The sequence below is a fragment of the Anoplolepis gracilipes genome, chromosome 7 (genome assembly GCF_047496725.1).
Source record: "Anoplolepis gracilipes chromosome 7, ASM4749672v1, whole genome shotgun sequence".
In the NCBI taxonomy this organism is placed as follows: Eukaryota; Metazoa; Arthropoda; class Insecta; order Hymenoptera; family Formicidae; genus Anoplolepis; species Anoplolepis gracilipes.
In genome coordinates, this window is record NC_132976.1 from 12,199,712 (window position 1) to 12,227,275 (window position 27,564).

Below are 27,564 nucleotides of genomic sequence, written 5' to 3' on the forward strand. Positions count from 1 at the left end.
GAGGTTACTGGAAGGTTATTTAGCTGGAGGTTCTATTACCGTTATGAAAGGGTTAAAAAGGGTAAAAAGAAGGTTAAAAAAGAGTTCAAATACGCTACCAAAATAAAATTTGCATCGTAAAATTCAGTCCTTTTTTTTTGTGGGAAACGAAAGCATGAATAATTTCGTCTTTTTTTTTATTTTTATGTGTAATAATTTTATTTTTATGTATAATAATTTATGTGCACAGCGTATATCCTCCAGCATCGTTTTTATTTTTTTTTTAGACGGTTTCTTGTTTTCCGTAATTTTTCTTAAAATAGACATTCTATCGTTTTCTGACATCTAAATTTTTATCGAATATTTTCCTCAGGTATTATTGATTCCAATGATATCATGTGGTTGATAGCACGTCGCATATGCATTCATCGATTGATAATAGATTACTGAACTATATGCCATAATAGAAAAATAAGTCTCTTTTTCTATCTAATCTTTTCTCAAACGCTATTATTAATTGATTTAAAATTACAACAAACGTGCATCGAAATATCGACAAAAGGTGTTTGCTTTAGAAAAAAATAAATTTGAAAATTTTATAATTGCAATTTTCAAACAATAAGTTTCAACACTAATTTAATCAATTTCTAATTTAATGATTCTCTAATTTCAGTCACATTTATTATATTATATCTAACAAAATTGTGCTGTTAAACATGCATGTTTCTCCATATTTTGTAAAGTAATTATCATATCTAATGAGATGCATCACACGACGGTCAACCGTGACACGTAAACACTCAATCACTCGAGTATCCGTTGAGAGAACATTCAGCTTAGATGGAGGGAAAAAAGTATTGAATCACGATCGAGAGGCGGCGTGAACGTCGAACGCGCGCATACAGAGCGATTATCCTCGTTCGATGTCGATGAACCACTTGACGCGGATTCCGGCTCCGAAGGACACGAGATCGCCGATCCGCGACGAACTTCGCGTACAAATCAGCCGATATATCGGCGCACCCGGTTTTGCATACTCGTTTGTCTCTAACGCGTGGCGCTAATCGCACCAATTGCAACTATTGTGTAAGTTATAAATATGGTAATAATCGGTATGTTGCTTAATGTCACACCGCCTGTCAATAAAGCGATACAATCGATATATAAAATCTGGCCGTACGACAATATGTATAGATTGCTCCACAACTGTCATATTTCTGTCTTTTTTTTTTTTTTTTTTTTCTCTCTCTCTATAGCAGCAGTTATAGATTTTTTTTGATTACTTTTCTTATCTAAGTATGCGAACTTAATGTTTATAAAGTTAAATCAGTAATTGTGTTATCGACTAAACGATCAAATTACAAGTCCGTGAATATTTTTTTTTTTTTTTTTTTTTTTTTTTTCGTTGCGAGGACAAGCATAGTTTCACAAAGAAACGACTTTGCGGTTTGCCGTTGCAATTTACAAGATTTGCGCGATCATCCGCGTATGATGATTCCGAATGGATGCTAACGACAATACATAATCGGGGGTGGTGGAGGTTGGTGCGTCGAATCCGTGTCGCGGTTGACCGGGTTAGGAATCGTGGTGAGATCGTTGCCCCAACGACCTGATATCACCCCGACCCCGGGATTCGTGGTGGTATGTCCACGGGAGGGTGGGAGATGGAAAACAGGCGACGAGAGAGGACTGATTCTCATGCGAAACAGCAAATTTCGACTCTTGTTAATTGTCGCGAATGAATCATTCAACATAAATACATTAATTACGTATATAAATCTTTTATAGACATATATAACGATGTTATAGACACAAGTAATTTGTTCTAAAATTTATTAAAAAAGTAAACAAGATTAAATATTCAATGTGTAACAAACAGCTGTATTTTTTTCCATAATTATTATAAGTAATTATTTTTTGAAAACATATTTTTACGTAATTATCTTATTTATCGTTAAAACTCGACGGGTTTGAAAAATATATAGTTTCATAAACATTAAATGATAAAGAATATTGGCAATATCGAATTATAATTCCAGAGATATCGTATAATCGTAAGATCATAATACGCGGTCGCTTGCTTTCACTTTCTCAAAGTTACAAGATTAACATCAAAGTATTGTGGATCACTTTCGTCGAGTTTCCGCAATGGGAACGTTTCACATTGCGTAATTTTTTCGATCAGTTTCATTAACATTAATGAGAGAAACATAATTCAGCTGTTTACTCAAGGATTAAAGCATATTCATATGATTAGACACATGAATATACGAGTGTTTGGTTGAATGTTGAATGAAAATCAATCTTATTTCGGAATAGGTATAAGAGTGTTGGGAGAAACTGAAAATACTGAGGGGAATTTTTAGGACGAATTTTGACGACGAAAAAAAGGTCATCTCATAAATGAACGTAGAGAAAGAGAGAGGGACGTACATGTTACGCGCGTCTGCCTGTATGGAGGCATGCGTCAGTGATCTCTCAAGGCCTTCGCACATTAGCCGTTCGGTAGCGTTCGCACCGTCCCACTTTCCTTCGCGCCCGGTCAACGACCCTGCAGATAGGTGTAATAGGTGCTCCAAGGTGATACGCCAACACGCGCAGACGCGCGCTCGCGAATCTATTTCGTTTTTGCTACAGATCGTTTCAAAAAAGATACACATCTCAGTTCTAGTCTCGAAGCTGTCATGATGACGAGATAGCTCTTCTCCAGCTATTTTTGCGCGTATCGTATCAATATTTCCCTTAACCCTTTGAGTCACGAATTTTTCTAATTGTCAGTATTTTATCAAATTTGGCACATAAGGGTTTTTGGGGTCGCTGATTACGAATCCGTTGTCAGATTTTCAAAATTCAAGATGATGGATCCAATACGGCAGACGAAATTTTACTTCCGTCATATTGGATTTTTTCCCTTTAGATTCAGATTCTACGATCTAAAAAACCTTCAGAGAAAAAGTTTAAAAAAGAATACGACTGTTACTTTTAATTTAGAACAGAAAATATTGTTTTTTATATATTTTTTATCAAAAAAGCAGAATTTAACAAAAACAACACGGTGGAAAATTCTAAAAAAATTCTGAAAAATACTTTAGAGTGTACTAAGATTATAAAAAAATTGCTGTATTTATTGTCATAATAGATTAGTAGAAAATGCATTTTTTCGTAAAAGAGTACTAATTTTGACTGTTTGTTTATATATGATATTTTTGCAATTAACAATTAATGACTGTTTATACTTTTTTTACACTTATTGATGTTCTAGTTCTAGAGACTCTGTAGAAACAAAAAATCCGGTATTTGTTGATAAAAAGGTAGTTAAAACAATAAAAAACTAGGAAAAAAAAGGTGGATCTCTGGATGACCCGCTGTGATTCAAAGGATTAATTTATCTCGGAAAAAATAAAAGGAAAGAATCATTCTTCACGTGCAATTTTTGTGAATGTAATTTGATATGATCAGGATTACATTGATTTAGATCTATCGAAATTATTAACTTAAACTAATATTGCACGCCCAAACGTTGCACATTTTTTTCTAAACAAGTCTTTTCACATAACTCTTCCATTGCGCATATACTTTTACGCAATATATCTGTCGGACATCCTTTCAATACAAGTGGATCGCTTACTAAACTCCAAGAAGACATTGTGTTAAAGTATTCCATTTGCGAAAGGTTTTTGTAAGTCGATTTCTCATAAACGATGAGGGGGAATAATATAAAAACATATAAAACATCATTGACTTAGCTAACATAGTCAATATTATCAGTGAACTTGAAACTAAAATTAATCAAAACAGGTTTCATACTGCGTCACTAAATGAATGAAAAATAAGATCTAATTTATTCTGAATACTGAATTGGTCCATGTTGGTTTTTGGAGATCTCCGGAATTATTTTTCTTCTAATATCTAGTATCATTTCGATAATATAACATATAACAACAGATCTTGATAAAAGTCTTTTAATATGCTAATAATATTACGTTAAATTTCAGTGAAAAAAAATTAGACAACAAAAATGCTGCTAAAAATTTTTTTTTTTTTTTTTTTTTTTTCTTTTTTGAGACATCCTGTACAAAAGTACGCACACGCACACGCATGCAAAAATCTCATCGCACATATGATCGTGAAATGTTTCGTACGCGATCCGAGCGGAGGCGCCACCGGCTTTCGCGAATTTCTAACGAGAGGTCGGTACGACAGGAAATTCACATCTCGCGGGTCGGTATCGATATGATAAAGCGGCTGAGATAACGTTATGACCTATTAAAAGGGGACTCATCGATCGCAACTTCATTTTCGAACACTCGGTTTTGGGTTTGACCAGCTGTTAAAGTAGCACACTTGCCTACGTGAACGAGGATAGAGTTAAGGCAGGTCAGATAAAAAAGGTAAAGGTTTTACGAGATATGACAGTTAAGTTTTATTGTTATATTACATAGTTTGAGACTGTAAAACTGATCACTCTGACTAACATAATTTAACTTATTAGTTTTGTCGAACAATGATGTTATAAGATGCCTCGATAAAATTTTATTTAATTCAAGTTCCTATTGATATCATCGTGTGAGATGCCTAGATCTAAGTGTGTAAATTTAAAATTAAATTACATTTAGTGAACGTGGAAGAAAAAAAAGAAGGTAAAAACTGTTAAAATATTTTTGTGGATCAGACAAATGCAGGGAAATGAAAAATAAGGTCCGTGAAGGCTCGGTGAATGTAACACCTAAGTAATTAGAACACTGACTCGCGCGTGATACATTGACGTCAAGCCTAAACCCTTATGCAACATCTATAGACAATGACAACATTTCTACATGGTATCTATTTTTAGTTGATTAGTGTCGCATGTCCCACTTGCGACAATATATGACCGCACAAGTTTGCGATAATGGCACGAGATACAAAGTATCGCCTGTAAAATCGGCATAACTTAAAAACTTTTGAATCCGATTAAATCTCTTGATAATATATATATATATATATATATATATATATATATATATATATATATATGTAAGTTTTGTCAGACACGAATAAATGTATTTTTACATTATTATATCAATTATATTAATATTATTCTTTTATCTTTTTGTTGCAGGTAAGTTACTCAGTTACTCAGTCTTGATACTACATGAAACATCAACGAGTAAGTAATTATAGTTTCAAAATAAAATATATGTATCGAGAAATATTATAGTATATTTTTAGAGATTATCCGAGATATCTCTCTTTGAACGCCGCCCCCTCGTCCATCTTTATCAGTAGTTGTAAATTGACAGAGAAATATCACCTGTAACGATTGTATCGATTAACATCGCTCGGATGTATGATTGCACTGTTCATGCGTTTTGTAACGGTTTGTTGTTACTTATTGATGATTTCCGCTTATAGTCTTCTATCCTATTTTTATCTATTCCCGCCGTTATTTCTCGTAGATTTATGTCGTTCATAAACAGATATAAATACTTTCGACATTAGTGATTTACAAAGTAAAGTTTAAAGATCACGAGACAAGAAGTAAACACAAGATTTATATTGAATCATTTCATTACTATCGAGATATTAATTAAAGATATACCGCATTTTATATAAACATAATAAAAAAAATTCGAAAAAATTAAATTTTTTATCAAAATCGATATATATATCTTCTTTTTATTCATTTGTTTCGTCGAGCCTGAATTTTTTTTTCCGAAAAAGGATTAAACGTGCACATCCGCGCCCAGCGGCGAATTATACTCCCTCCCTCCCCCCCCCCCCCCCAAATAGCGTGGGCACACTGACGCTTGCGCGAAAAGCCTCTTGTTTCATCCCGCGTTTCACCCCGCCGCATCATTCATGGTCATATCAACCCTCGAGTACGCATTACCTTCGCATCGCGGGGGAACGCGCATTGTTTAACACACGTTGTCATTAACGCGAGTATGTCAACAATCGTGGTGCGCGATGACACGAAGGAAGACGCGATCGTCCGCAGACCGATCATCGACTATAACACCACCCTGCATCCCATCATCAGCAAGACAGCTACCATCGTGATCACTGAGACACAGCAGAAAACCGACAGACGTCATCAACGTGTCAAAGGTTCGAGAAACGCATTGGCTTGCAATAATATCAACGTTTATCATTTTATCATGTAATTGAAATTTTTTAAACGTGAAAAATGATGAGATGCTTGTTCAGGGTGAACGAAAAACATTTAATAGTCGAATGTCTCCAATCTTGCCGTCAATCCTGTCCGGATCTCAATATCCGATCTTTCTATTAATGATAATTATTTTCAAATGTCTTGTGTTACAAATATCACTTGCTTATCTCGACGAGGTCATTTCTTTGAAAGGATATATTGTTCATCATCGTCGTTCCGCGCAGGATCGGCCGCGGACTGATGTAGGATTGGACTAGTCTAATGATTCTCGTGTACCTCATAATCATACTAGAAATATGTACTTTTTTTTATATGCAAATATTTTTGCGAATCCTATATATAAATTTTTATCGCAGGTATTAAATCATCAAAACATTTCATGTCAATTTGAGGCTTTTATTGTACATAAGTGATTGTTTTATTTATCTACGCAATTATCAAGGTCAGCAACTGCTCTTAGTACGCGCCTTTGATCGTAAATAATTTTAATGTCGACATTTCTGGTATAAATTTAATATCTTAAATATCATATCAAAGAAGGAATATTTGTTTACCGGTAAATTCTTTGTTGCGATAATCATGGGCCGAGTTCTTACAACATATTATGAAATTTAAATTTGGCTCGAAGCAAATATTGCGTTAGTAAATAATTACATTTTCGTATCATTTTTCATATGCAAGCAGATATATTTGGAATATGCAATTTACGCGCCTTTCTCCGGGAAAAGCTTTGACACTGAGTCGGTATCGATTTTACCTCGAGCGGGGCTCACGTGCTCGTTGACATTGACATTGTCGGGCTGCACGGACGCGGGTCTGCCATCTGTCGTCCGCGAACTTACATGCACCTAGCGATCAACTTGCACCGTGTACCGAGCGATGGCAGTTGCAGCATCGCTGAAAGCATCTTCAGAGAAGCGGGAAATACACGCTTTTTATATAAAGTATATTGCCTCTTGATTGAAAATTGCTATCACACTCTAACTGTAAAAAATGATATTCTAATTCGATTCTATTTGCTTCCGCTAAATTTGCTTCAATGATCCTAGACAAACTGGTGATTTTAAAATTCAAGAATGTAGAAATCGATTTACATGTACTTTCCAATACCTGTTTATTAATTTCGAAAACTAATAATAGAAAATGTTGATTAAAAACAAATTCTACCTTTTCATTTTCTTTTATCACAAACTTAACAATCGCACAATAGCCTTGTTCCAATAAAAATATTAAGCTATTTATTATAGTAACAAGTATTCCGGTGTAGCGAGATCTAATTCCGAGGGTAAACTACGTTCACCATGTCCCTGAGCGCACGCGTCGAGAGAGAGAGAGAGAGAGAGAGAGAGAGAGAGAGAGAGAAAAAAAGTTGAATAATAATAGATACGAGAATGTTAGTCGTTTTCAAATTTCGCAATTACTCGCAAAACGACTCATGGCCGTTGTTCTACAGCTATATGTTTACTGAGAATGTGTCTATGTCCTTCTTCGAAGAATTATGTTCTCTTCGTTTTACATTTATTCGCGACAATTTACTTGGCGGTGTGAAAACATTGCCGAGAGAAATATTATCGCACAGAGATTGTTTTTTTCTTAAATGATTTTTCCTACCGTCAGCAAAGCCACCAATGCGACTGTTGCTCTTTTTTTTATTTTTATTTATTTATTTATTTTTTTTATATCAAACACACGCCCCAGATATAAAAACCTGGGATCCTCTAGGGACGACGAGAGTCGCGAGGTGAGAGTGCTTTCACCTTTCTCTCTGACGTCTCTCTTCTCGGCCTCGCTACTCGCCCGCTCGCTCCTCTTTCTCTCTCCCCTTGACAGCTTTTACTCTCGATCGCTCGCTACCAGGCTCTGCCACTCGGAGAAAGCTGCAGCTCTGACCTCGCGCTCGCGGCGACATTTCTTCTTTCTCGTCGATCTCTCCCTCTCTCCTCGTCCTCCTCGCCGAAGACTCTCTCGTACTTGCTCTCATCTCGTCGACCCACCTTTGAAGTTGCGTCATGTCTCGTGTACCCTGACTGGGCTTTATTCGCGGTGTGTGACACCTTTTTCCGTCGGCTTATATAAACGTCTCGCCAATTCTTGCCTAAACACGTTTGGATATTCACCGCGTTCACAATTTAATGGAAGCGATTAGCCGAGCATCAAGCCCACCCGTCATTTAGACGAACTTTGTCATTGCAAGATTGTTCTTCTCGAGATTATCACAATGCGCTATTAAATCTTCACTTCATCATGCAACAATTGACGGAACAAAACGAAATTGCGATGAGAGTATCAACGGCTGAGACCATGAACGAAATTATTAATAGATTTATCGTATTATTTTGAAAAATTTTTAAATAGCAATTAAAGAAATTAGACTCAAGCCAATAATGGGCATCCCCCTATTAGAAACAAGAGCGAAATTTCAACACGACGGACGTCTCACGAATGAGGCGACCGTTTTTTTACAGTCAGGCATGTCCAATGCGATATTGAGCAACGGCAAACGGGCCTCGGCCGTCCTGGATGTCGGCCGGTAACCCCAGCCGAATCAAGGCCGCTGGTACACCGACGCTGTGTCGGCTCTTACTTTCACGCGTTAGAAGCGGCGCTTGTTCTATTCGCATGTCGGTGACAACGTAACATGATGCGAATCAAGCCAAATATTCCATCACCAATTTCGGATCGATATAAAAACTCTAACTGTAAACTATGTTTATGATAGGTTTTTTTCCTCAGATTTTACACATATTTATTTCACACGTATCGTCAAATGTGATGCCAATATTATTTAGAGTAGACAGGAAACTGTAGAAAGGATTCGATTTACTTTATCAAATTATGAGAGAATAATACAAGAGGCCTGCTTGATTATATTTCATTAAGAAAAATAGAATCTATAGTATAAAAGGTGAAGGAATTAAAGAGGACATTACCTCAGTATAAAAACCACCTCTTACATCAGATCTCTCTTTGTCTATATCAGTATGCCGGCTATTACGCATCTAACACAAATAACTTAGCACCACTTACGTCAGTGGAGACTGCGGACGCAGCTTCGGAGAGCTCGTCTTCTCTGGCATTCTGTTAACTCTGTGGCAAACAGTGATGTGTAGTTCTCGTGTCAGCACAGACGCAACGCATGCCTACGACCCGATGGCCTTGCTTTACGCGCTGGACCGCGTCATCTTGCGAAACCGGCCTGCTCGATTATTTTCGCGCTCTTTCTCTTTTCGTTCCTCCCGTCCTGCTTTGCGACATCTACTTTTATAAAAGGGCGAATAAAAGATAACACGTGCAAGTATCTATCACTAAAAAAACGATCAGATGATGATTATAAGGCAATGAAAAAAAAAAGGCACTCGTCGAAGACACATTTTTTTTTTTTTTTTTTTTTTTTTTTTTTTTTTTTTTTTTTTTCTCGAATTATCCACTTTCGTAATCGATTGGCCAGTTACGTTTAACATAAAACGAATGACGTATAATTATCGCTATTATTATTTTAATTCTAATTTAATTTTATTATTGTTTCTGTATAGAAAGCTTTCAGCGCTCGTGTATCGAGTGTGGTAATACTTGGTGCCCGTATCCGCGGTACTTTTGCCATTGAGTTAGAAAGTTTTCGGAGATAGCGAAAATCGAAAGTAGTTTACGTGCGCCGGTGACCCGTCATACAAAGAGAGAAAGAGGGAGAGAGAGAGAGAGAGAGAGAGAGACTCGCGCGTCGAAGACGTGCGAGCGCGCGCGCCCGCCCGCCCGCTGCTCTTCCCTGGGATTCGATTACGATTAATTCGCACAAGCTACGTGTCCGATCGGCACGGGCTTGCGCAATGCGCGCGAGAGTGCCGGCGTCAGCGTCCCCAATAAATTTTCAGTTCAGCAATGCCGAGCTGGTCGTTGCCCCCGACCCATTTGCGCGCCAACTCGGCGACCAGCTCTCCCCCTATTTCGCGTTCTCCTTTCTTTCCTGGTCGTCAGCCTGGCCCGCAGGGCGGCGACGTAACTGCGCACCTACTTTGAAAAATAGGTGAATCGAAGAGAAGTCGAATGAAATTTATTCCACGTCCGAATACCTAATCTTTGTATCTAGATCGGTTTTTTTCTCCTTTTACGTCAATATTTGGAAGATTAAAAAGGGTAGATACCAATCGCTCCCTGTGTGTGAATTTTGCATTACGAAAAAGGAGACAAGTTTGTATGAATTAAAACACTTTACAAGTGAGGTAAGTAAGATGATAAGTATGCGATTACGTGTGTACGCGATAAGAATAATAACTTGCACATTATACGGCGTAGAGCAGTAAAATACCGTCGGACTTCTCAGACATCACACAGACTCTTCCAACACGCGTTTGCCCGACGTGCGAGATTATATCGATTACACCTAATGACGACAGAAGTCATTAACGCGATGCTCGCTTCGTTCGTTCTTTCTTCTTTCTGCTCAGGTTCGTTCGGCGCGATAAACGCACACTGTACTAGAACGGCCGATCTTGCCGTGAAGAAAATCCATTATTATTTCGCCGTGCTAATGACATTGTGAACCGCAACTCTGCTTCCGTAATCTCGCCTAAGGATTCACCGTTAAAATCGATACGCGCGACAAAAACTAATATTGCGAAGAATATCTAGAACCAGACCTACGCATTTACGCATTTATGACCAAAATATCAGTAGACTCAATTATTTTATTTCAATATCATTTTCGATCTAAATTCATCTACTCGCATATCATACGAAAAAAAAAAAAAAAAATAATATAAAATTTTCTTTTATATATAACAATCAATCTTTACTCTTGTCTTGTCTGGTTTTATTTTATAATTAAACTTAGTATCTTATTTTTAATTCGCAATAAAATTCAAAAAGTATACGATGCAATGTTATACTCGAAGGCACGAAGAAATTAATGCGACTTGCGATCAATCATCGATTATGTCATCTCTCGCGCAGTTAAATAAAGAAAAGATAAAGAAGAGCTTATAGGCCACGGTTATATCGATAAAGCATATTCATCCAGCACGATCACGCATTGCGCGACATTCGTACGTGAGTACCAAGTACATTGACACGCAATAATCGCGGAGGGGAGGGACGGGAGGACCCATAGGTCACTCACCGCCGTGTACATGGTGCGCGTCTGGCGTCTCTCGTTCTCTTCTTCACGTGCGTTAAACTCACATAGCCGACACGTGAACACCCGCCGCCGCCGCCGCACGTATCCTTGACGCGTGCACCTACCTCCTCGTCCCAGGATTCCAAGTATAACGGAATCATGGATTCGTTTAGTAGAAGCACACGTGTCAGAACCTACTCGACGTTTTTACTTTGAGAAGGAGTATCGATCGACGATGGCAGATGCTTGCCGGACAATTTTATTTTGACGACGCGACGAGTCGAGTAACGTCATCAATTGAGAAAAGATAAAGAGAACTGTGATTTATAATATGATTATTATTTATTATTATTCGCGATTTATTCCGATCTTATCTAAGCTTCATAATTATGTTATTCCATTAGTAGATTTTCGTGTAAGCGAGGTATTTTTGTGCAAAACGATGAATAATTCCAATCCAAAGACGCGGTTCCATTAGCACGTATTTGCGGATCGAAGTTGAACGTTCTAGTGCCGCCTTTTAATCAGAGCACGATGACGCGGTTGAAAACGCCCGAAAGCAACGTTCGTAAACAACACCTAAACACTTTCGGGCCTGCGGCATCATTCCTATCGGTTTTAAGTTTGTGACATTAGATTTACATTAGGTCACGTGACACGAATATAATGCACACGATCAACATTTGCGCGGATCAATAAATATATCTAATAAATATTCATTGTTTTGATTAAAATATTTATGAATTTTCTTTTCGTTATTTTTAGCTGTGATATTATATCAGACAATTTTTCTTCTTTTTTTTTTTATACCTATAAAGATGTCAACGAGACTTGGTTCGTCGATAATAGATCGCGGTACGTTTTATCTCTGGAAGATCTTTAAAAACGCAGACTCACGATTAATTATCGATATTTAACGTCGGGATACATCATGCATACGCTCTTTGCGAGAGAAGGAAAAAAAAGAAAAACGGGAGCGCGTCTCATTTCAACAATAGCGGATACGCGAGGCGGAGGGCACTTTCGCAGAGCCAGATCGTGGCCATTGGCATTTCGTCACTGGCCAACCAGGTTGAATAACCGGCGTTACGTCATCGCAGTACGCGTTTGCAGATGACCAGGAGGAAAGGGGGGCAAGAGTGCCAACGAGAAGTAGCGACGAAGTAAGAAGGTGGCAAGGGACGAATGTAGAAAGGCTGGTGGGGACTATGGAGGTCGATCACCTACGTACGGGAGTCAGTGACACCTCGTGATGAGAGAGGACGTCTTTTTTCTCTCTCTCCTTCCCTCTCTCTTTCTTTCTCTTTCTTTCTTCGCCTCTCGCTTCTTCGCGCCAAGCTTTCAGCAGACTCGCCAAATTCTCGACAATGTCCTCCACGTGGAGGCCGCGCGCGCGCGATCGAACGGCCAGGAAGACGATTTCGCCGAGTCACGTGGTTAAATTCGACGTGTGAATATCCCGGTATTTCAACCTCAGGAAAGATTTGAGGTTTTTGACGGTAAATAGGGGGAGGGAGGATAACTCGACGAAAAAATAGCCGATCAAAATGTTGCCCGAATAGAATCTTTCAAAACATTACATCATATTTAAGCGATGAAATTGTTGAAGTCTATTCGTAGAGAAATATGCTAATCGAGACAACTGTAATAGTTCCGGGATTGACTAAAAATTTCCAGCACATTTGACGGTTCGGCCTTGTTAGGTCAATGGCTTGACATCGGGCTACTGACTCCTTCGAGACGTATTACGCCATCAAGCAGAATCTACCTTCCGATGGAGTGTATCAGGCGAGGGGTCAAGGGCCTTGATGGTTGTTATTGTTCTCGTTTGAAGCTCGTACTGAATTACGATGTCGAAATGTCGAGGCAATTATGCTTAGTAAGCGATCTGTCGTAGCCGATAACATTTCATTCGTTTAATTGGACGCGCAGTTCTTACCAGTGCCTTATATACGATTTGTTTGTAAAGATTACAATATCGAAAATATATGTGACATTTCGAGCCCTCTTGCATAAATGGCGCTTAATCCATACAGGTTCTTCTATTATCTCACGATTGATTTCTCTGCAGACTCTCTTTCCTACGAATCGAACATCTCGTTAGCAGGTGCCCTTTTGCCGCTTTTGTCGGTCAAATCACGTGGGCGGTACGTCAGTGAGATCGAATCTTAATCGCTCTGCAGCTGAAACGAAAGAAGCGGGTCAATCCGAATCTGGATCACGAGTCAACGTGAACGAAAGAGGCAACTTATGGGCGAGATCCAACGTCGAATTAATTGTCAGTGAACGCGAATACCTTTAAATCGTGACGAAATTAACAAAGCCCCCGGTACCATGTTCTAAAATCATCATTTCCTGAGATAGAAAAATATAATTTGTTTGCATAAAATTATAGAATTTTTTTTGTACTGATTTAAGATTAAGATTATATGTATAACAAACGAAATTTTTTTATGACGTAAAATTTTGCAATTTTTGAATAAAAAAAAAATTAGATAACTCTCTCGTCTACTAATAAATTTATTTACGTAGAATTCTTTACTTCCATGAATTGCGAATTTTAAGGAATATATTTTAGTTGGAAGATTTCATTGAAAAGCTTATTTAAAAAGATTCTGCTTTAAAAGTAAAAATAAATCCCTGTAACGATCGTGATAGAAATTAGAAAATGGGGCGTTTATATTTGAGCCCGTAGTCATCCGTTAGTGATCTAAAAATAGGTCGGTAAGCTGCGGCTAGCTTCCTCGTTCATTGTCACGAATTCGGTTCGCCTAACTGTAGATCCGCCGATGCACTAGCCATGCACATGCCACGACCGCGTAGAGAGAGGTCGATGCATCGTTAGGAGCAACCGCAACGACGCTACGTACACGCGCGAGCACGCGAACTTGTTATATCCAGCATTGCGCTTCTGCCATTTTTTTACTTCTTAAACTTCTTAAACTCTGCCATATAAAAAAAAAAAAAAAAAAAAAAAAAGAGTAACCATAATTAAATTTAAATTACAATTAAAATTGTTTAATAGCGGTATTAAATAAAAAAATTTTTGCATAATTCTCGTTTTCAGAAAACGTTTCAAGCTTTACTTTAGTCGAGCAACTCCACACGTAAAATATTATTATTTAAAATATACGTTAAAAGTATACATTTACTTGAAAGTCTTAAAAAAATGTGCTCCCTCTAAATTTCTATTTGTCATACAATCACGCGTTATAATAATAAGGAAAGAGAAAAGATTCGCGTACTGAAAAATTGAATAAAACTCGAGCTTTGATTTGCGCTAAAGTTAACCGCGTAGATAGAAAAGAAACGTAGTTTCTTCGGCACTAATTTAAAGTGGGTCCCCCGGGGCCCGTTGGCACGAAATCGATGGAAACAACGCGATTACGTAACAACCAAAGTAGGCAAGCGCAAATTTGGTTATTCGGTCAGCGGCGCACGTCGCGGGCCAATGAGCGCACAGAGGGGACCAGTTTTGCAAGCTGCCACGTGCTCTCGCATCGACATAGATAACACTTTATTGTATTTTCAACCGTATTACAATTAAATGTAATCAATTGTGTTCATTAATATATATTGTAGTAAGAAAGTAATATTTTATTGCAATACTCGTATTAACCCTTTGAGTCACGAATTTTTCTAATTATCAGTATTTTATAAAATTTGTATTTTATATAAGGGTTTTTGGGCTCGCTGATTACGAATCCATTGTCAGATTTTCAAAATTCAAGCTGGCGGATCCAATACGGCAGACGAAATTTTACTTCCGCCATATTGGATCCCTATATTAAATTTTGGAAATTAAATTTTTTTTCCTTTAGATTCAGATTCTGCGATCTAAAAAAACCTTTAGAGAAAAAATTTAAAAAAGAATACAAATGTTACTTTCAATTTAGAACAGAAAATATTGTTTTTTTTATCAAAAAAGGAGGATTTAACAAAAACAACACGGTGGAAAATTCTAAAAAAATTCTGAAAAATACTTTAGAGTGTACTAAGATTATAAAAAAATTGCCGTATTTATTGTCATAATAGATTAATGGAAAATGCATTTTTTCGTAAAAAAAATACGTACTAATTTTGACCGTTTGTTTATATATGGCATTTTTGCAATTAACAATTAATGACTGTTCATATTTTTTTACACTTATTGATGTTCTAGAGATTCTGTAGAAACAAAAAATCCTGTACTTGTTGATAAAAAAGTAGTTAAAACGATAAAAAACTACGAAAAAAAAGGTGGATCTCTGAGTGACCCGCTGTAACTCAAAGGGTTAATATTAATCATGCTACTCGATGTTTGAAGGGAAAAGTGAACGAAAGATGTGCTGTAAAGTTTTACAGACTTTTCGCGGGAAAGTTTGTATAAAAATTATATAAAATATTTAATCTTTCGAAACTTTTATGAATTCGATTCCGTTGCTTAGTTATCGAAAAGTTTTAACGATTAATCTTGCGGGTAATGTTAATTTTTTCAATTCTCGTTATATGTGTACCTCTTTAGTTCACTTCATAAAATACATTGTCACACATTGTCGATGTCTCGCTATCGTTCTTTAGATCATGGTCGCGGTTCCTCGAGTACATTGACACCGGCCTTTTCTAACATTCCGCCCAGTACTCTTCATTCCTCGCGCGGACGCCGCGCCGTGTTTCGCACGATGCACCGACACGGTGCATCGAGTTCAGCGAACCCGACCTGACCCTCGCTATATCGATGCTAATGCGGGACCACGCCAACGCAGCACCATGGGGACCGACCGATAGTCTGTCCCATCGGTTCCTCGTTACCGCAAGCGGTCCTCCTAACAGTTGTCGGAAGGAACGGAGATTCGCCAGCAGAAAATCGCAAATGCAGTCGCCTTCCCGTTGCAACGAGTATTATTAGACTGCCTATATAAATTTAAATTCTATGAAATTTATAGCTGAAGTTATCGCGTGCGTCACGTACAGTAAAAAAAAATTTTTTTTCATTATTGGATCCCTCATGAGAGTAAAGCAAGAGTAACCGGCTGAATTAACTTCCAAGCTTTTACAATGAACGATTCAGGAAAACAAGGAAGTGATAAGATCTTTCCATTTCTATCACGAGAGTACTATCCCGTCACTCATTAGTCTACGAAAAATACGTATCGCGTTGTAAGTCGCACTCGTCATGCGACGGCGATTGGCTTTCCCAGATATACTCTCTCACGAGACTTTCTCCGGCACGCTATCGTGCATTGTTTCGTGACACTCTCGCCGTAGCAGCGAACATTCGCCTTATGAGTGGCGTGTAATTATACAAACGCTCTAGATCTTCGAGACGCGTAAGTAAATGCGCTGGTGGGGCAACGTCGACACGCTTGATCGCTCAATTTCCTTCCCCGATTGTCAGGGCGGATTGCTAGATAAGACGGCAGCGGTGCAATCCGGTTTAGTTTGAAGGTAGAAGGAGAAACGAAATTTGGACGAAATCTTGGCGAGGACATAATAATTACATAAGCCGACTCGCGCATTCCTTTCGCCCGGTGCATAACTTTGTCTTTGTTTTCTGCCATGTGGTCCAGCCACCGCGCGTCTCCTCCCCCCTCTCGCTTTATCTTCCACGGATGTGGAGCAATATGGTTGGAGGTGAGTGACCGACGTCCAGTTGCGTTCACTAACCTCCCTCTCTTCCCACTCCTCGCCACCCGCGAACCACTATGGTCTTCTCCCATTTTCGCGTTCGCGCTCGCGTCGCACCCGAGCATGCGAATAAGAGCGAGCACTCGAGTGGACTCGATCGCATCGTACTTATGAATTTAGAGCACTCGCCAGATCTGGAGCACAGTTCAGGTTTAGCTATGCGCGCTGTCTTTGTTTGCTTCCCATCCTTGCGCAAAGTTTTTATTTTTATTTTTTTATTTATTTTTTTTTTTTTTTTTTTTTTTTTTTTTTTACTACAACCTATCTCGTTTCAGTTTCGCGCCGGTTAACGGTTTAACTTTAAATTGATAATTATTTCTATATAATTATAACTGAATATCTCTTCAGTATATACCCAGGTAGCAAGCACATGTCATTTTCACGTCGAAAACTCATCATTTCTGGTTCAATGACGTCACGTGACCAAATAATGTTTAATTTAAAACGTCTTAATGATGTTGTAAAAGAACGTCATAATATCGTGATTCTTAAGTCATTATTATAAATCGTCCAAGTATTACTATTTTTTAACTAAAAACTCATTTAATTTTTTATAACATCTTAAATTATTCGAACAATTTTCTGTACAATTTTGATATTCACAATTCTCTATACCTCAGGGCCTCAACATGAATTTCCTCTATAACCTGGGACTTGATCGTGACATTTGATCATGAATCTTTTCCTCTAGCGTGAACTCGTGAAAAGTGTAAAGTTTCATTAACAAATTCAATATTTGTGAATGAATTTTTCACTTTTCACGAGTTCACGCTAGAGGAAAAGATTAATGATCAAATATGTCATTAAATCGTCACTAATGGGTCTAAAATGGCCATAAAGTCACATCTTTTTAACGTCTTTTGAAATGTCGTCATCGGTCTGTGACATTAGTCCGTCATTTTTCAGTCATTTTTACGTCATTACATCACGTCATGTTTTGGTCGAACTGACCATATTTTAACGTCAAAATGTCGCGTGCTTGCTACCTGGATATATCATTGTTTAAGAAAATAGAGCAATACGTAAAGTAATGATTTGACTACTAGGTATCAACAACAAACAATTTTTCTTTTTAAATTAATTTTACATGACTGAAAATTTTACATGACTTAAATCCTCTCTCATGTTTAACCTATTTAATTAAAAATTTTCTAATCGAGATTTATGTAGCAATTTCGTAAAATAATCATAATTCCGTTGCTATAATATCCATTCAATTATTAGCATAATCGTTGTAATCTAGATTACGTTTGATACGTTGGTACACAATGCCAACAATTATGCCCACGAAAGAATGTGGATCAATGGATGGAACCGTTCAGTGCTTCCGTTCCATCTCTCGCTACCGAGATGTATTAGAAGTGATTCGAAAAGAGGCTACGAGATTCCATATATTATTCTATAATATATATTGTTGAAAGAATATTTCGAAATAAATATTACGTTGTGATTTCGCGCGTGACGATAAAGTCCAGCGGCGACGTTTTAAAATTTGAATACGAATATGACGTCTACTACCCCTAGTAGTCTAGTGCCCCGGGGTGAATGCACGCGGCATCGACGAACGTGTGCATGCGTACGGATTACTGAAGCCCACCGCCCTGACGGCGCTTCGCGCGTGTGCACACGATGGTCGAGGGTCGTGCCGATGACCGATCAAAGAAGAGTTCGCGTCGTGAATACGTGATACGTAACCGTCCAAGGGACACGGCCACTGACCGACGCCGAAGCGACTCAGCTCGAGCGCATTGTCCTCAGCACTTGTCGAACTAGTCGCATGCGCTTCAGGATAAAACGAGAGGACAAGTGTTCCCTCTATTATCAGCAGCTTAATGGGGCCTTTAATTGGAAAGAATGTTGTCGCGTAAAATTAAAAAATCTCGGCGAATTAAATTTCAACGTTGAAAGTGTCAGAATAGAAGAGTTATTTAATTAACTTCAAGGATCGTATACGACTTATGGTGATTTGATAAAAATCTGCGACTCACAGAAGTCTCTCTCTCTCTCTCTCTCTCTCTCGAAAAGAGTTTAAATAAAAAAATGACTGGTAGTCGATGTCCTTACGACGTCCTTTTCATTCCCGCCGAGGTCAATCTACGCTGAGAAGATCGTCGAATTCCAAGGTAGGCGAGTCCAAGAATTGATAGACAAAAAGCTACGCAAAAAGTAGATTCACGGTCGCCGTTTAATTTAATATACGTCGCGATTGGATGAGGAATCGACGAATGAATCGGTAAATTGCTTATTTCATGCGTGATTAACGCGGATTACAATCCAACTATAATATTAAATTTCTACGCAATATCGAACATGAAATATATAGTACAATATCAATACTTTGTCGGCCAAGATTTGGCGAAAAAATAACTTTACCGCTCCCAAAACTTATTTCATATTTAATGCTATATTTAACATTGCCTTTGCATCTTGACATGATATAAAATTGATCATAAAAAAAATTAGTTGTGGAAAAATACTGGACCACAATCCTGCGATTTTATCTGTACGATAAATTTGATGACGTTGTATTTACTTCACTACAGGTGAAGTGACACTGCGTAGCCTGTTTGTAACGAGCCGCACGTGCGTATGGACTAACGATAAACGCTGAAACGCGTATGACTCGGTGCGTCACTCGTAGAGATCGGACTAAACAGATAGCTAGAATAGGAATCATCCTGAATACAGTATATCATTAGTAAACATCGTATGTGTACCTTTCAGTTATTGTTCAATCTCTCAAATCTTGTCAATATTACAATATAAACAAATAATTGTATAAAAAATCTATTGCGAGATAAGCATACACAAAAAAAAAATTTCATTCGAGGACAATATAAAATACAAAACGGCGTGTTTTTATAATATTATAGTATAGCTAATATAAAATTGGGGAGAAAACTTTCAACGAATAGTACAAATGTTCAACGTAAAACTAATATGATGATGAATATTTTTTTCAATTACGTGAGCTCATATTATACAATTAAATCTACATCTTTCTTCCATCTATGTGATTAAGAAGTGTACAAGTTGATCACCAATTGTTTCATCAGCCTGTCGGAAATAATGAAAGCCACGGTAGAAATCGCCAAGGGAATTTCCCATCAAAGAAGAGCAAAAGGAGTAAGAAGAGGAGGAAGAAGAAGAAGAAGAAGAAGGAAGAAGAGAAGGTGGCCGAGGAGAGGGGAAAACGAAGAAGCGAGTCAGGCAGGCAAGCAGGCGTTCTCCGTTCGTCGCAAGATTAGCCAACCTGGAAGAGGGCCGATGCCAGTGAACTCGGTTGGCCGGTCACTAACCAGGTAACCCACACTAGCAACGACGTCAATGTGCTATGCAGCAGCAACAGCAACGGTTACGCTACGGGCTTTTTCACCGTTTGTCAGCAGGCCCTCGCCCGCGGAGTGCATAGCCCTGGTTAGGTGTACCCTGAAGTAATTGCACACGAGATTCCTGCCTAACGCCCTCCTCCTGTCCGCCTCCCCCCCTTCGGCCTTTCCTCCTTCGTCCTTTCCTCCCGTATTCTCCGTACATCCCTCGCCAGGAATTACTTCGGCATCGAATCAACACCGCTCCTCGCCTCTTCCGGGAACGGCAGAATTCACACGGCTTATCTTAACATTATAGTTAATCCTAGAAAGAACAGCGTGATGAAGAAAACGATAAATGTTGTAAATCTCGAGATATGAGATATTTACTTCTAAATCGCTATCAAACGGAACTGCTAATTCTATCCATAAATTATTGACCTGCTGTTATCATCTGTCTAAAACATTATTAGAAGACACGGGAGAAACCGCTACTCCGTACGCGTATTCACACATGAGTTTATCACGCAACAAGAAAGGTTCGGGATGGAAGAGTAGAGGGGGTCGGCTTTGACGACGACGACGACGACGACGACGACAATGACGACGACGTCACGTTTCACCGTCACAAATTATCAACTTAACGGCTGATTCGTGTCGTTGGGTCAATAAAAACAACACCAGTTATTCGATACAAAAATAAGTCTAATAAATCATTGCAATGCACTTGACATCTATAAATGTTTCTTATATGTTCTTTAAATTGTCTTCAATAATATCACTGCGCTGCAAGTGTAACGCCACCACATTTACACACTCTTACCAAATTCTTGGTTGTAATTGACGCGAATAAGGTCATCGTTTAACCCTTTGAGTCACAGCGGGTCACCCAGAGACCCACCTTTTTTTCCTAGTTCTTTATCGTTTTAACTACTTTTTTACCAACAAATACCGGATTTTTTTGTTTCTACAGAGCCTCTAGAACATTAATAAGTGTAAAAAAAATATGAACAGTCATTAATTGTTAATTGCAAAAATATCATATATAAACAAACAGTCAAAATTAGTACATTTTACGAAAAAATGCATTTTCTACTAATATATTATGACACTAAATACAGCAATTTTTTTATAATCTTAGTACACTCTAAAGTATTTTTCATAATTTTTCTGTTCTAAATTGAAAGTAACAGTTGTATTTAAAAAAAAATTTTTTTTTTAAAGGTTTTTTTTAGATCGCAGAATCTAAATCTAAAGGAAAAAAAATTTAATTTTTAAAATTTAATATAGGGATCTAATATGGCGGAAGTAAAGTTTCGTCTACCATATTGGATCCGCCAGCTTGAATTTTGAAAATCTGACAACGGATTCGTAATCAGCGACCCCAAAAACCCTTATATTACCAAATTTTATAAAATACTGACAATTAGAAAAATTCGTGACTCAAAGGAAGATTAATGATGTATTTATAAATTTTTTTAAAAATCTAAAAATCCAAGATGCAATATCTAAAATATTTTACTTAGAATTAAAATATACATATACATATATATATGAGATTTAAAAAAAAAAAAAAAAAAAAAAAATTAATCATCCAACTAAGGATATGAGAAACTATAACAAGGAACTATAACTAAGCGTTTAAAAATTTAAAGGCTCGTTCAGCATCCACTTTATCTCTCTCCTCCCAGGATACGACCGTAAGAAATCGCAAGGGAGCGTCACGCGGTCGGCGCGATTCCTCCCGATTTCCGCGCGAGAAATCCCGAAGAAACATCGAGAAGTTCACGGTCAAGCGTCCCTCGAAGCAGCGTTATACCTCGTATACGGAGTAAACGTACGCGTGTGTGCGCCGTGTAATCGAAAAGAGAAGGAGGTAAAGAGAGAAGGAGGGAGAAGGAGAGGAAGAGAAATGCGAAGCGAAGGCTCGAGGGAGGGAAGGAGCGAGAAGCAAAGAGGAAGCCACGATGGTGAGCTAGTGGGGCTTGCAGTTTGTTGCCCGATGACCGAGTTCATCGCCTCCTTCTCGTTGTCGGTGCCCCGAAATCGAGAATCTTCGATGATCGAGCGAGTTGCGAGACGAGACTCGCTTTTTCATTGAAAGCTGCCGGGGAAGAAAATCGAAAAAGCGACCTATCATGAAAACCGCATATAATCTACAACAATTTTCAAGATGTACCATACGACATGTTAAAATATCTATTTCTATAGCACAAGTCAAATATTTAATATTTGTTTTCTTTTTCTGCGTTTTTATAGCAAGATGCATTAAAAGAAGTACTCTTCTGTGCTGTTTAAAATATTAATATACAATAGACATAGACTTCAATATCAATTCACTTCTTCATTTTTTGTGTAAAAATAATCGTGAGCGCTATCATAATTTTTAACAGCAGATGTGGATATGAATGCTAATAATATTTTTCTTAATTTCATCATCTATTAATTCACGAACCGAATTACCAAAAGTAGATCGACCTCTATCTAGAGGAAGAGAACCGTTCCCGGTTCTACAGCCGAGCACGCAACGGCAACCGTGTGTCTTACCACCACGCCAGACATTACATCAACGAAAACAGTGGTCACACCGTATGACGCAAAAGATCATTCATCTAACAAAACTGCGCAGGTAACTGCCACGTCTGGATTATAGTGGCAACGAACTTTCGACGATGTGGGTCAGAAAAACAGGCTTAGCGCGCCAAGCTACTCTTCACTATGAGACATCCATTTCCGACTGCTACCAGAATTATCGTGCTATTTGTCATACTTGATGCTCCCGTGAAATAAATTACAGTTGTAATCTGAGAGTAGAGACAATTGATGACAATTATACTCTCGTATTCTATTCAAAACATTGATTCAACATTTTAATTAAATTTCCAAAACTGTGTGAAATCGTGAATATCAGAAACAGAGAGAGAGAGAGAGAGAGAGAGAGAGAAACATACATAGATAAATATGTAATTTACAATAAATTAATTCTCAAATTTTTCACGAGTACAAGTTTCTACAATTTTATATCAGCGATTAATTGTAATAAAATCTAATTATTAATAATCAGATGCTTACAACGATTGATGCAATCGTATTAGAGAAATTTATTTTTATCCGCGTGTAAAAAAAAAAAAAGATATTTAATGAGAATTCTTTTCAAACGCGATGCATCACGAATGCATTTGCCAAAGGTCAACGACCGAACACTCTCGATCGTTCGTATTATTCGCTACTCTCACGCATGCGTGCTTAAGACAGAAAGGGGTAAAGGAGTAATGTGCAAAATTTTAGTGGCCACTCGCGATACCATTGTACCAGTTACGCCACTCTCCCCTATAATTGGAAAAGTTACGGGATAGAGAAATACAAATTTTACAAGAAGAAAAAAGAAAAAAAAAAACCGATGCACAGGCCAGTAATGTACCGGCAATCTAGGGTCGACGGCCGACGACTCCTACGATCGTTATGTCATTCATGCTCTTACGCACGCACGTACCTCTCGGACGTACGAGTGCGTGGACTTGTGCGTACTTAAGCGTAGAAACGTAGGAGTACTGTTACGCGTCGCGTTCCATACCGACGAAACACCGATGCATTTTCTCGACAGTGACGAAAGAGTTATTTGTAACTAGAGAAAATATATATCGCCGGATTTCAATGACGTCCACTATTTTCGAAATACGACGCCTGATGTTTCAGACAGAGATCTGTTTTCTGAAAAATATATCTTGCTCAAATTTTTATGTACATATATTTATTATCTCTATATAAATTCAGATTTTCTTTGATAAATTGCCACGATGATTCCTACAGACTAAATATAGATAAACATTTGATTTTCTCTTGATTATCGAGAGAATTCATCAATTTTATGGCAAAATCGAATGTTTACTCGGACGTGGACCGTTCCAAGAGTCAGGTGCGCCCTCGAATGTCTTCGAAGGCGCCATTATCTCGGCAGACTGCCTCTTCGTATTCTCAACGGAGCCCTTCGCGAGAGAGTTCAAGGACTCGAAGGTGGTAGAGGACGATGAGCGAGAAGAGAGGAAGGAAAAAGGACGTGTATTCGCGCGACGGTGAGGATACGTAAGGGCAGCTGGGAGCGTTACACCTAGGTAGGGCATTGCACCGGTGCACACGATCTGGTAGAAGTCTTTGCCAGGCGCTCGCGGTGCAACTGCAAAGAGTTGCATTCGCGTAGCCGCGTGCAGTGACCCGCCCTACCGTTAGGACGGCCCCGAGGATGCGTTCCCCTCTTCTTCTGCCTCTCCTTTCTTCTTGTTCCTCTTGCACTTCTTCTTCCTTCTCTTATTCTCTTTCTGCCCTCTCTCTCTCTCTCTCTCCTCCACCCTCCTTCCTTCCCTGCATTCGCATCTCGAACGTTCCTAGGCTCCGGGAAGCAAAAGCGCGTCTATCTAACGAGGCCGAAGGGAGAGGGCGAGGAACGAAACCCACCTTCTGCCTTCGCTTTTCTTTTATCCGATTCTAACCGTGCGGCATAAAGCTCGCGCCAAGTGCGAAATGCGATTGACCTCGCGGTACCTCGTAACAACACTCGAAACGGATCATTTAATTCAGAGACTGAATATCTATTAATTCACCATGCCGAGTGACACTGTAGAAAGTTAAAAGATTGACCGTTGCATATAATTCTCTTGCTGTTTAATCAAACTCATGCTTTCTATTCTTTCTTTTGAAATTACCTGTAATTTTATACATGTATTATCGATTCTCTCCGTTATATATAAAAAAAAAAAAAACAATTAAAAATAATATTTATCCATAAGTATAATTCATCTAAATTTTCATAAACACTCTCGACAGTCAAGGAACAGTCTCCTCTTAAAGCTTGAAAAATCGATCTTCTCTAAGGGCGCACGGCCACTCGCCGTTTCGCTCGCTACCCCGGGTTTTGTGCCGGGCGTCGCGACGCCCCGCACAATCCCGGCGCGTTTCGCTCAGCGTCGACGCAGGTGCTGGTTCGCGGCGAGCCGCGCGGGGTGGGATGGGGACGAACGGCGCAAAGAGGTCAGTGACCGTTTTGCGAGCAAGTAGGGGTCGGCGCACTCCCGAGACCACGTGTGTGTGTGTGTGTGTGTATGCACGTGCATACGTATCGGTGCAAGACGCGCGCGCCGATGCAGTCGCTGCACTCCCACGTCGCTATGCAGTCCCGTAACATTCGCGGAAGCCGCCTGCCTCCTCCCTCTCTCTCTCTCTCCCTCTCCTTCTCTCTCTCTCTCTCTCTCTCTCCTCTTCTCTCCTTTCCTTCTCTTCCTCCTATCCTCGCCTCCATCCCAGGAGTGAAGAAGCTTCGTTTGGTGGATAGATAGACCGATTTTGACTTAGCAACCGCACTCGGCGCGATACACCCGTGACCGACCTTTCCTTACCTTCCTATACCCAATTGTGTTGCACCGCCGAGGTGGAGGACCTCATTTCCTAGCGCTCAGCGGAATTTGGAACGAACGGCAGCTCCTTATCCGCGGAAAACGCGCATTCCGCTGGCGCGACCACGAGGTCATTGAATCCCGCTGTGTCGAGCTTTTCGGTCGTTCCTCGGATACGCGTTTGCTCGCGACGCGGCAGTCACGATTGGTTTCGCTTTCCGGCCCACTTGATGGAGGACCCCGGCGAGAGCCGTCACCGACGGTGAATCGAGAGCCGCGCGACACGGTTTTCTACCCCAATTAAATTTACTCTACGTGAGAAATCGATTATTTCATAGTTTAGCTAATATGCAAGATTAAAATGCGAATCAAAATAATATACAGGATTTACTTGCTATCTAATAATAGAAGGTTATCGCTTCTCTTCATATATAGGTATTACATTATTACACGCTACGCATTAAAATATCGATTGTTACCAGTTTGATTCCACGTGTCGCTACAAGAGTTTAAAACAACCCTTTTATCGAGCTTGTATATACATATACGCGATAGTATCTTATGTTGTATATATTAAAAAGGTTCTTTCTCACCACTAGAGCCGCAGTCTCCTCCCTCCCCTGCAACTCGCATTCGATGCAACGGATACAAGCAGGGTCCGCGCTATGCATCGCTATACCCGCATTTTGCGAAACCGGTTCCCATGCCGCGTATTGTCGTAAGGCTTACAATGCAGATGCCAGACGATGAGTTAGATCGCCGCGAGATCACGACGGCCGGGCGAGACTACGCGAGATTCAAGAACGGCAAGGCCGGTTATGTAAAAGCCCCCATTAATCGTTTCCAGACTGCTCTTTGGGTCAACGCACCGCGAGGACGCTGACACGGCATCTATTGTCTTCCTGAAGACCACGCCTCGCTTCTCGCCGTTCTACGATCGGCGACCGCGAAAATTCAGGATATTAAACGATATAAACCATCTTTTCCCTCGCCATTTTCTTCGCCATGTGTCATGTTAACACGTACGCTAACCTTTGGTACTTTAATCGGCAATTTAATTATAGTTCCGTCATTCCGCACACCCATTGCCTATCAGCTATGATTTACTGCCGGTTATTTGCCCAGAGCTAAATAGGCGAGCGAATTTTTATGACAACTCTTCTAACATTCTATTATATTTTATGATGAATACAGTGAATAAAATATATTTTTTTTCCATTATTTTTGTATGCTGCGCGTGTCTTTCAAGATATTTTTGCAATTTTTCCATAATCCATTTTCGTTGAGTTAATTATTCGGTCTCGTCCTAATCCTATTTATGAACCTTTCTATACCGCTGTTTTCTTAATTAAACCAAGAGAGTTTCAAAGATTCTAGTGCATCATAATTTGATTGAAAACCGCAAAATATCCGCATTTACACGTCCCGAATATAATTTGCCGCTCAAGACATCTTGAAAAGAGATTAGAAACATTTATTTTGAAAAATCTTTCCAAGGAAAAGACAAATAGATGACAGGTGATCAAGCTTACGTCAAACTATAATTGCATTAAAACTATATTTCAATGTTGCAATTATATAGTAATTACGAGGCAATTTTTTACAGCATCTAATAAATATACCGACTGTATTATTATGAAAAGCTATATAAACGTGTTATTATGTGTTGACATAAAGAGATATTTTACGATTTAAATATATTTTATTTCTTTAAATAGTAAGAAAATGTAATTTAAAAACATATTTATAACAAAAGGTCTGTCAAACATTAATAGCATATTTTTCGAGCATCATCTTTGTGCTTCTAATTTTAAAAAATAAAATTACACATATATTTATACTTATTTATACTTACTTTATGCTATTTTAATATTTATATACGTGTATATATATAAATCTCTGTTGATATATGAACTCTGTTCACAAACAATGCATTTTGCAATATTTTCAAAAAAAGTC

The 27,564-nt window shown here is 38.8% G+C and overlaps 1 protein-coding gene across 3 annotated transcripts in view; it reads left to right on the forward strand.

The window, feature by feature from the left end:
• The window catches only part of E75 (ecdysone-induced protein 75), a 93,217-nt gene that overhangs the window by 43,647 nt on the left and 22,006 nt on the right, over window positions 1–27,564 (forward strand). Inside the window, exon 1 of one of the 3 annotated variants that reach the window (XM_072896399.1) lies at window positions 5,835–6,069. The exons of the other annotated variants lie outside the window; for them this stretch is intronic. Coding sequence (XP_072752500.1) covers window positions 5,907–6,069 — 163 coding nt within the window. The 5' untranslated portion in view covers window positions 5,835–5,906. Of the gene's footprint in view, window positions 1–5,834; window positions 6,070–27,564 lie in introns of those variants that run through there. 3 annotated transcript variants of the gene reach the window in all.